General features: G+C 43.5%; 1 protein-coding gene across 2 annotated transcripts in view; it reads left to right on the top strand.

The window, feature by feature from the left end:
- Positions 1-141: 141 nt before the first annotated feature.
- The window catches only part of XRRA1 (X-ray radiation resistance associated 1), a 65,591-nt gene continuing 53,974 nt past the window's right edge, over positions 142-11,758 (top strand). For both annotated transcript variants that reach the window (XM_080815798.1, XM_080815799.1), the window contains exons 1-4: positions 142-332; positions 2,656-2,711; positions 6,205-6,302; positions 11,517-11,701. In XM_080815798.1, coding sequence (XP_080671924.1) covers positions 6,209-6,302; positions 11,517-11,701 — 279 coding nt within the window. In that variant the 5' untranslated portion in view covers positions 142-332; positions 2,656-2,711; positions 6,205-6,208. The remainder of the gene's footprint in view (positions 333-2,655; positions 2,712-6,204; positions 6,303-11,516; positions 11,702-11,758) is intronic.

Raw genomic sequence — 11,758 nt, 5'->3', positions numbered from 1 at the left:
CTACTTGTCCGAAGCCAATTGGCTGAAGCTGACGGCGTGACGCGCCTCCCGGGGTCCGTCGGGATCCGTAGTCTGGGGCTGGCTGACGCGAGGAGGCCAGCGGAAGTGGCCGCGGGGCTTGCCGGGACTTATAGTAGTTAGAAGCTGCGTTCACCGGTTGCCGCCTACAAGGTCTGCCGCCGCGCCGCGGTTACCAAGGGGTACAGAAGGTTGTGGTAGGCGCCACCGTGGAGCGGCTCCGAGGTCCCCGGGAGTCTCGCAGGCGCGCCTCCCGCGTTGCCGGGACGCAGACCTTGCAGACGCCTCGGAGGCGGAAGCGACGACGGAGGCAGGTGAGGCTGGAAACTTAGTTTGCGTGAGGGATTAGAATCTCCTTTGCCCTAGAAGAGTTTCCAAAGGGGCGACAAGAGCTCGTTCTTCATCCTTTTACAGCACTTACCGGTTATTCTCTCCGGTGACTGTCAACTAAGGTGTTAGTAGTGTTTTCGTGTTGTAGAGAACTCACATTTGCTGAGTGTCTACGTCTGGAAGCTGTGTACCGTGGGCGTTTATAGTCATCCTCTCAGGTAGTCCCTTAACAGTCCAGTCAGGTGAGGAAACTAAGAAACTTGCCCAAGGCCGAATAGCATGTCTCGGGACCTCGTTTAGAAGCCAGGGGGTAATTTTAGCCCCCTGGTATGTTCCCTTTGCCACTCTGCTTTTAATCGTCTTAGAATGTAATAGTATTCTAGATTCTTATTAATTCATTTTTTTCCACCTTTTTTTTTTTTTTTTTTTGAGAGAGAGAGAGAGAGAGAGAGAACCCTGGGGAGCGGGGTGAGGGGCAGAGAAGAGGGAAAGGGAGAGAAATCTTAAGCAGGCTCCACACCCAGAGCAGAACCCGACTGGGGGCTCCCTCTCATGCGGGACTTGAACTCAGGGGGCGTGATCTCACCACCCTGAGATCATGACCTGAGCTAAAATCAAGAGTCAACTGCTCAACCAACTGAGCCACTCAGGCACCCCTTTTCCATAGTATTTATTGAGCACCAACCAACATTGCTCCGAAGTGTACTAAGGGATACTGGAAGATCAAAGCAGACCTGTTCACTACTCTTTTGGAACATCTTCTCTAGTGACCTAGAGTTACCACATAACGGGATTATATTATACTATGATTGTATTATACTATGATTTCTTACATTGCATCACTTGTTGGTTGTTTTTTTTTTTTAATCTCACCTCCTAAGTGTCAAAATGTTGAACAAATACTGAGTGCTACTATATAGCAGTCACTGTCCTGGTCACTGGGGATATATTCCTAAATAACATAAAATATAGGCAAAATACGTCTTGGTGAAACTACCATTCATGGGATAATAATTATCAGTAACTACTGTTAGTTGGGATTTCTTCACTTCTTTGAAGCAATCAGTCAGATGCTCCTATAGCTTTTTGCTGTTTATCTTCTGTACTATCCTCCTCATTTTTCAAGACCCAGCTCTAATGTCACCTGCTCTCTGAAACCTTTCCTGATCCTTATTTTTTCCTTCTTTGCAGACAGACTGAAGAACTCCATAGCATTGTGTTTATGGTTCAGTTTAGTTCAGTAAACACTGAACCTCTTCAGTGGGCCAGACCCTGTGCTGAAGTGCTGGGGATAAAGATATAAGTAGGCCTGGCCTTTGGGGGCTCACAGCCTGGGATTGGGGGTGTGAGGAGTGGGGAACTGACAGGTAAGCAGGCCATTGTACTACAGCGTGTGGTGGAGCGTTTCCATTAAGAGGTGGGCTGAGATGGTAGCACAAAGAAAGGTCAACCTGAGGAGGGGGAGATATAGGAAAGCTGTCTGTATAAGCCAGGCAAAGAAGAGGAGCAGAATCCAAAGAAATGGAGCAGTACATATATGCAAATGAGCACCATTACTCTGTGTGTGTGTGTGTGTATGTGTGTGTGTGTGTGTGTTGCAGCTGGGAGACATTATAATTAGACTGAGATTAGCTGCTTCAAGTTTGAGATAGAGACCTGAGGTAGCTGAAGCTAACTAAGCAGGCAGCCTCTAAGTTTGGAACTTGGACTTTCTCTTTTCCACCATCCAGGTAAAGTTCATATTTTCCTTAGGGTTACTTTCTAGACAATGGAACATCAGGATTATGTGCCCTTCCTAGCCCATTAGTTGTATAGCCACACCTTCTCACCTGGTGTTCTTTGGGAACTGGAAGTTACCAGTGGATTAGTTGTGTCCAGATCTGTATGCCCTCCCCAAGTCTGAGTCTGATTGAGCCTTATATATGTATAGCAAATATCTTTTCCCAGATTGTGTCTTATCTTTCAACTCTGTCTTTGCTGTTTTTATCATTACATAGATTTATTTTGTATTAATGATTATATAAAATATCCTTCCTTCCTGATTTGTGATTTATACATCTTATTTAAGCACTCTAGCCCCACCCCATCATCACAGAATTACCCCCTTGTTCTACCTTCCTCCCATCCATGTTTCTGTCTCTATCTCTACATCTCTAGTTATCTATTAATGGGATCTTTAGTTTTGTGGGGTTTTTTTAGGCCCCAGCTGAGACAAATTTTGGAGGCAAGGGTCACAATAGGATGTAATAAGAAAGTTCAAGAGCTCTGAATGACAGGCTAAGAAGGAGTATAATATCTGTTTTACAGGTGAAGAAACACAAAAAAAAGGAAGTCAAGGGGTCTTTCCCAAGGTCAAAGATCAAGTAAGTACTATGCAGATCAGAAACAAGGTCCTCATAGTCTGTAAGTTATTTCTCCCAAGAGCCACCATCCCTGACATTTCCCAGCCAGCAATTTACTCATTCATTCACTCACCTGTGTAGCAGATAGGTGTGGTTGGTCACTAGATTTCCTGAAAGACAGATTGACTGAGTGACTGTTGATCTTTCCCCATCCATCCATCCTTCTGTTCGTTCATCTTCTTTACACATTTTTAGTGAATTCTAGGTTCAATGCTAGGCTCTGGAATTACATAGATGAACAAGATATCATAGGACCCATGGCAGGTGAGAAGTTGACTAAGGGGAACAATTACCATAAAGTGATAAGCACTATACTAGGAGAAGTACAGGGTATTGTGGGAACACACCAGAAGGGCATTAACCCTTCTTGGGATGGTAACAGATTAGGAAATTCATAGTGCCCTGTGTTGAACCAAAGGAGATACCAACATCACTCATTTATTCCACGGATAATTGTGCATCTGTTATGTGCTAGGTGCTGTGTTAGGTACTGTGAATAAAGAAATGAATACCATAACATAGCATAGCGTAGCATAGGTGCTCTCCCTCCTTTAAAGGAGTTTAGAGTCTCGTTAGGGAGATCAGAAATATACCCTTGGGCCCTGGGAATACATCATATCCTTCATTTGGATATGTTTAAGGGTTATTTCCTATGAGCATTCCAGAGGTGGGAGAGAGATGGTGAATTGGATGTGTTTCCAGACTTGGAGGTTCACAGACCATTAAAGGAACCCCTTCATGATTATTAGTGATCTTATGAAGTAGAAAGGACTCCAGCCATGAAAGAGAGAAGAAATACTCTGGTATTTAGCGAAAGTAGCAGTTATTTCCCTCTGGAAGTTTCAGTGAAAGCTTTGAAGAGAGGGTGGCATCTGGATTGGGTCTAGAAAGAAACTTTTTAAAAACGTATTACCTCATTTAATTCTTACAATAATTCTCCAAAGCACAGGTTTTTATCTTCATTATACATGTGAGAAATTCGAGGCACAAAGAGGTAAAGGGATTGCCTAAGGTCACTCAGCTTAGTGCCAGAAACGAGACTCAAATTTAAGTCTCCTGTCTCCAAAATTGTTGCCCTTCCTACTGCACCACTTTACTTTGCATATTTGTTACTTTTAGAAAACATTTTCCCGAGATACCTGATCCTGTCTCTTTACTCTGCTCCTTCCTTTCACTGAATCTCATTCCAGACTCTCCATTTCAGGGACTGCATCCTTGCCCTAGCCAGGGACTTACATGCCTCTGCTACCTCAAGTTATCTGCAGCTGTTCCAAAGCAGATCTGGGAATGGCTGGATCTCTTTATTTTATTTTATTTTTTTTAGGATTTTATTTTCAAGTAATCTCTATACCCAGTGTGGTGCTCAAACCTACAGCCCCAAAATCTAGAGTCAAATGCTCTACCAACTGAGCCAGCCAGGTGCCTCTGGGTGGATCTCTCTCTCTCTTTTTCTTTAAATATTTTATTTATTTATTTGAGGGAGAGAGCGCAGCGGGGGGATGGGCCAGGCAGAGGGAGAAGGAGAAGCAAACTCTTGAACCCAGGACCCCAGGATCATGACCTAAGCTGAAGGCAGAGACTTAACTGACTGAGCCAACCAGGCACCTCCTGGCTGGATCTCTTTATTTATTTATTTTATTTATTTTTATTTATTTGACAGACAAAGATCACAAGCAGGCAGAGAGGCAGGCAGAGAGAGAGGAGGAAGCAGGCTCCCTGCTGAGCAGAGAGCCTGATGCGGGGCTCGATTCCAGGATCCCAGGATCACGACCTGAGCCAAAGGCTGAGGCTTTAACCCACTGAGACACCCTGGCGCCCCTGGCTGGATCTCTTTAAAGAAAAATCTCAAATCCCTAAGAGCTCAAGTTTTAAGAAATTTAGATCTTTGATTTATTCCTAACATCAGTAGCATTTGAACTTGAAAAAAAAAAATTTTTTTTTAAAGAGAGGGAGGGGGCGCCTGGGTGGCTCAGTGGGTTAAAGCCTCTGCCTTCAGCTCAGGTCATGATCCCAGGGTCCTGGGATCGAGCCCCGTCTGTCAAATAAATAAATAAAATCTTAAAAAAAAATAAAAAAAATAAATAAGAGAGGGAGAAGGTGGGGGGAGGGGCAGAGGGAGGCGGAAAGAGAGAGAGTCTTAAGTAGGCTCCATGCCCCTGTGGAGCCCAAGGCGGGGCTCTGTCTCACAACCTGAGATCATGAGCTGAGCCAAAATCAAAGAGTTGGATACTTAACCAACTGATCTACCCAGGTGCCCCTGAACTGAATCTTAAAGCATGGGATTAACCAGGTAATGATGGAGAAAACTATTCTAGGCCGAAGGAACAAAGGCAGGGAAGACTGAATATGTTTGGAGACTAGAAAATGATTGTGTGCGACTGATGGGCAGGGCTGACTGGAGCTAGAAAAGTTAGAACATGGGACTCCAAGGGCTTCAAGAGTAATCTCAGGTTTGCTCAGTGGAAATCTGATCAGAAGACTGTTGCAGTATTCTAGGTGGGAGATGGTAAAAGATTTAATGAAAACAGTGAGAGACAGAGAAAATTACATTGGAACAGTTTTCCTGAGCAGGAATTTTCTTGACTCAGTGACCAGTTGATGAAATCCCATTTCACCCAGCATTATTTTTGTCAGACCTCTCTTTCTAAAGCACAGCTGGGGTCATAGCTCTCACCAACTCAGATATAGTTCATGGCTCTCAGTTACCTACAAGGGGAAGACTGAGCTCCTAGCCTGGCACTGAAAGCCTTCAAGAGCAGGCACCATCCTTTCTGTCCCGAGTTATTGTCCCAAACACAGATCCTTCTCCTTCCTGGATCTGGTTGTTTCTTTTCTGCGCCAGATGTGCCCACTACTATGCCCTTAGTCCTGTGGCCCTTTTTGTTTGGAATGCTTATCCTTTTCTCTATTAGTAAACTCAGTTCATCTCTCAAATTCTATTTATGCAGTTCTAATATTATTTTCACAACATCTTGCCTAAAATGTGAGCCCCCTCTTCCCTGAAGTCTGTTAAAACAATGAACATTTCAAGTGAGCACTTAATATGTACTAGGCACTAGCTTTCTAACTTGATCATCTCATCTGTCTATTAAGGTAGGTGTTTTTAATCCTGATTTGCAGGTGAGGAAACTGAGGTTCAGAGGGGTAGAGGAACATTCCCAGTCATAGAGTGACAGTCAGAATTCATATCAGGTCTGTCTGGATCCAAAGGTATTCTGTATAGTGTTCCACTGAGTTAGGGTTGATTTGAACCAAAAAACCCAGGGCCTTGATCTCCCTCTTCATTCAAAGGGCCAGCCCATTTCTGAAACAGGGGAGGGCCTCCTAGGCCCCAGAGACAGGGAGGATGTAGGGTATGGTGGTACTGATGGGCTCACAAGCCACATTGGGTGAGAGACCTATGCTGCCACTTCTCAGTGCTTCTACTTCCTCACTTTCCTTGCTTGACTCTCAGGGAGATGGCCTCTTCAGGAATATACAAGCTGGATAATGGGAAGTCTTACCTGAACAACTGCTTTCCAGCCAAAAATCTCCTTCGGATGCCAGACGAAGGTCAGGTGACTTCTCAAATTGATACCTTTGTTTCACACTCAGCTCCTACATCCATTTTTTTCCCTCTTCAGCCCATTTATTACTGGTCCCTGCACTACCCAACCCCATCCCTTCCCACCCATCTTCCCTCAGCAGTCTCAGGGAGCTTTCGAAAGTGCATGTTGAACCACAGTGTTCCATTCTGTTCTGTGACTTCTCATTGCTGGCTTCTTTACGTGATATTTTGTGTTCACAGTCTGACCTCCATTTATCCTTTGCTACACCCCCGTTCCTTTACGTATGCCCTGTTCCATTGTACTCTCTTTTCACATAGCTTGTTTTATATTCTAGAATATTATAGGTATCATTTCCAGTTATCCAAACTCTTTCCATCCCACAAAGCCCAGCTCTTTTTCCAATAAGCCCTATCTAGCTACTCCAGACCTTAGTGACCATACTCTCTTGTGAGCTGTCTTCCTCTCTGTTTATTAGTTGTTGAAGAATCATATTCTGCCAGGCTCCTAAATAAAATGACTCTGCCAAGTAGTTTTTCAAACATTCATCTAGTTAAAAGCTCTCATGGGGCAGGGACTCCTCATAACTCTGAGCGGAGCCATACAGATGGAACACTGCTGAGAAGTATGAGTTCACTGGGTTGGATTTGTTGATTTGAAAGGGTAGAACAAGAGGGAAGTACCCCTTGTTTACTCTAGATGAAATGGCTTGCTGGTTACTCTGTATGTGGAATATTGAAAGAACTTTCTCCTCTAGTCCGTTCTCCCCACTTCTCTAGAGCGATTTCTTTTTTTTTTTTTTCACGTAGAGACCTCTGGCCACCTATCTGTTTTAAACCCTCCCATGGAGCTCTCAGTGTGAACTCATGATTTCATGCCCACACCCCACTACACACATACATGGACAACAGAGAAATAAATGCAGCCAGGTGCATCTGCATGTGTTAGTACAGATATGTATATTTCCTAGTCCACTGAGAGCAATGACACCTCACTCACAAAGAGCATACTTGGGCCCTGGATCTCGGTTTCTGGATACGATTCTCCAATAAAAAGAGCCAGGACTTCTCAGAGAAAAAGTTGTTTCCAGGGCTGGGGCCAGAAAAATACAAATTGCACCTAGAATGTCGTATAGTGATAGGAAGTACAGAAGTGCTCAGAAAAATGATGAGCGCATATCAGAAGGACATAAGGGCTAACCTGAAGGAGCTCTCAAAGGCCAAAGCTGGGACCTAAACAACAAAAAAATTAAAGTAGAATTGGGTTGTAAACTATACAATAAATATCCATGAGCCCGTACTGATACAAATAAATATTTGAATATATAAAAAAGTGTAGGCAAAGGAGCAACTCTTCCTACAGTAGAAGTTCAGTTAATAAATGTAGAAGGAATGAAGGAAATAGAAAATCACTGCTAAAGCATCACAATAATAATTTTTACAGGTAAGAAGTTTCTATAGATGTTGTATCAGGATTCTCCAGCAAAATAAAACCAATAGGATATGTATTTATATCCTGCTCGTTCTGTTTCCATAGTCATATGTGTGTATTATCTGTTTTAAGGAATTGACCTATGAAATGATGGGGGCTGGCAAGACTGAAATCTGTAGGGCAAGCAGGCTAAAAACTCAGGAGAGAAGAGCTGATGCTGTGGTCTTAAAGCAAAATTTTTTCCTCCTTTGGGAAGCATCAGTTTTTGCTTTTAAGTTTTTTCAGCTGAGTAGGTGAGGCCCATACACATTACAGGGGATAGTCTCCTTTACCTAAAATCAACTGATTACAGATGTTAGCCACATCCATAAAATACCTGCACAGCAACACCTGGATTAGTATCTGAGTAACTCCTTACCACAGCCTAACCAAGCTGACACCTAAAATTAACCATCACAGATGCTAGAATTAGTGCGTCAAAGTATGATGAGAATCAGATTGTTAGCATAGTCTCAAGGTATCTTTATCAATTACAAAGAGAAAAATCATGACTTCTCTGTAGGGAAAGTAGGTTGACACCACCTTAACCAAGTGATCAAAATTAGTATCACCAGTCATCAGACATATTGACATCACCTGCCGTCTGATTGGATGCACCAAGAAGGGCACCATAGACTTCTGTGGTAGTTTTGGCAAAGCACATAGCCTTATTCTAATTATGGGAAAGCATCAAACAAATTCAAATTGAGGGACTTTCTTTTTTTTATATATATATATATTTTTAAAAATTTTATTTATTTATTTGACAGACAGATCACAAGTAGGCAGAGAGGCAGGCAGAGAGAGGGGAGGAAGCAGGCTCCCTGCTGAGCAGAGAGCCCGATGTGGGGCTCGATCCCAGGACCCTGAGATCATGACCTGAGCCGAAGGCAGCAGCTTTAACCCACTGAGCCACCCAGGTGCCCAAGGAACTTTCAATAAAATAATTGACCAGTACTCTTCAAAAGTGCTAAGATCACACAAGAAAAAAGAAAGACTGAAGAGCTGTCACAGATTGGGGGATTCTAAGAAGACATGATAACTAAAATGTGAGATTCCCTTGGAACAGAAAGGAGACATTAGTGAGAAAACTAGCAAAATTTAAAGAAGGGCTATGGATTAGTTACTGGTATTATACCAGTGTTAACCTACTGCCTTCAATAATTATATTATGATTACATAAGATATTAATATTAGGGGCGCCTGGTGGCTCAGTGGGTTAAAGCCTCTGCCTTCAGCTCAGGTCATGATCTCAGGGTCCTGGGATCGAGCCCCACATCGGGCTCTCTGCTCAGCAGGGAGCCTGCTTCCCCGTCTCTCTCTGCCCGCCTCTCTGCCTACTTGTGATCTCTGTTTGTAAAATAAATAAATAAATTCTTAAAAAAAAAAAGATTAATATTAGGAGGAAAGGGAGGTAGGGGGATGAGGTAACTGGGTGATACAATATATGTTAATAAATAGAATTTAAATTTAACAAATTTTATAACAAAAATGTTAGCATTAGGGGAACTAGGTGAAAGCTGTACGGAAATTCAGTATTATTTTCATAAGTTGTATGGAAGTCTTAACTTATCTCAAAATGAAAGTTATGGGGGCGGGGGAGAGGATGTTCCCATGGATACTCTTTCTGCTGAAAGCCTCCCCCAATAAACCCAGTACTGTTCTGTGTACTACCCAACCCCATCCCTTCCCATCCATCTTCCCTCAGCAGCTTCACGGAGATTTCTTTCTTTTTTAAAGATTTTTTATTCATTTGACAGAGAGAGAGATAACAAGCAGACAGAGAGGCAGACAGAGAGAGAGGGAGAATCAGGCTTCCCGCTGAGCAGAGAGCCCAACGTGGGGCTTGATCCCAGGACCCTGAGATCATGACCTCAGCTGAAAGCAGGGGCTTAACCCACTGAGCCACCCAGGCGCCCCTCATGGAGCTTTCTAAAGGGCACATTGAACCACAGTGTTCCATTCTGTTCTGTGACTTCTCATTGCTGGCTTCTTTACGTGATATTCTGTGTCCACAGTCTGACCTCCCTTTATCCTTTGCTATACCCCCATTCTTTTACGTATGCCATATTCCATAGTACTCTCTTTTCACATAGCTTGTTCTATATTCCAGAATATTCCAGCTATCATTCCAGTTATTCAAACTCTTTCCATCGCACAAAGCCCAGCTCTTTTCCTTTCCTTGTTCTGGTCCTCTAGACTTTTTCTGATCTGACTCTGCTGACCTCCCCAGGCTCATCTCTTTTGCCTCTTATTCATCTCCGGACACAGTCTGGGCCTTCCTTGCTCACTTTGTTGGGAGTTTGGGCACCAACTCACACTGGAATCTCTAGGAGTCAGAGCTTTTGGAATGGAACAAAGTTCCATGACCCAATTGGGGGCAACCCTGGAAAGTAGAATTCTGGAATCTCAGGCCCAGAGTGGGAATGGGAAATAACTCATGGCAGACATAGGATAGGAATTGCATTCAGGAGTCAGGATTGGCAGCTATGGTCAGGTGAGCCAGGGCAAGCCTCCAAAGCAGAAGTCTGTGAGGGCAAGGAGCCAGTGATCAGAAGCACCGAGCTGGTTCCCGCAACTCTGTGCTGTTCTGTATTTTTCTGATCTTTTATGCTTCCGGGTACTTTTTGGGCCCTTCCTCTGCCCAGGCTGCATGTTTTCTCCATCTCCATCTAGTCGATCTTAAACTTACTGGATCTAGCTCATGACCTAGGCTGGTAGCTCCCCTTTCTGTGCTTTCATAGCACCTCTAGGCTTCTTTGAGTCAGGGCCTCCATCTTAATTCATCTCCACAGCCCTAGTTCCTAGCACAATGTAGATGCTTAGAAAAGCTCTGTTTGGGCGATTGTGGGTAGGGGCTGTGGCTCAGCATTCATTCAGCTATTCATTCAGTCATGCTTACAATATGGTAAGCTCTGTGAATATTCCTGGGAACACTGAGCTGGATCAGTCAGACAAAATCTGTCTGGAGGACAAGGCAGACATAAACAAGTGAACAACAACAACAACAACAAACAATTACAGATTGCAATGAATGCCTTGGAGTAAATAAACTGATATAAGAGCAAACAGATTCTAGAATGTTGTCATGATTTTTGTTAGGTGAGCTTACTAGTAAACCTCATATTCTTTTTTGCTTACATAAATTTTCAAGTTCTTTCTAAAGTGAACATTATTGGATTTTTTTTGAAAGTTTCAACTGTCCTTTCATTTTCTTATTGAGCTCCTAATAAATCTTTATGCTACAGTGATGGGATCCAGGGTAAGGTTTCTCAAGATGGAGCCCATTGAGTTGATGCCACTCATTTAGTTTTACCCAAGAGATGACAAATGGGAGAGTAACAAGCTGGCATAGGAAAGTATAATCAGTTCTGCTTAGGAAAGTCAGAAAAGGCTTTGCAAAATAGGAAATACTTGGTCAGGGGTCTTGAAGGAAAATTAACATTTGGAGAAGAGAACTGGGCAAGTCATTCCACCTCTTTGAGTCTTAGCCTTTTCATCTGTAAAATGGGGAGAGTAACGTGTCCTTCATTGGGGTTTGGGCCAGTTAAATGAGATAGCTATGCAGACATCCCCATCCCCAGCCACCACCACCACTCCCAGCAGCAGCAGCAGCAGAACAGTATCTGGGGCATATCAGGTCCTGAGGAGCTAGTTTTGGTTTTGGTATTATAGGTAAATATTCTGTAAGCACACTAGTTGTAGCTTTAGAGGAGTTTGCTCCTCCTCACTGTTCTGATCTTCTCAACAGGCCGAGGACACTGGTTAGTGGCTCGGAAATGTAACCTCAAGAAGAAGCCCAAGAGTGTGCTTGAGGCACCCGCTGAAGTTCAGGAAAGCCAGAAGAAATTTTCTTCTGAGGTCAGGGGAAAGAAAGGGTTTCAACAGGAAAACCAAGCGGACATTCTTGGACATGTGCTGGACCGGGCTTTTCTGGTGAGAGTAAATGTATCCTGGAATGACTGGCAGCATCAGCTGATGACTGTCTTAGTG

This window comes from Martes martes (genome assembly GCF_963455335.1).
Source record: "Martes martes genome assembly, chromosome: 10".
Taxonomy (NCBI): Eukaryota; Metazoa; Chordata; class Mammalia; order Carnivora; family Mustelidae; genus Martes; species Martes martes.
This window is presented reverse-complemented; position numbering and strand designations above follow the sequence as displayed.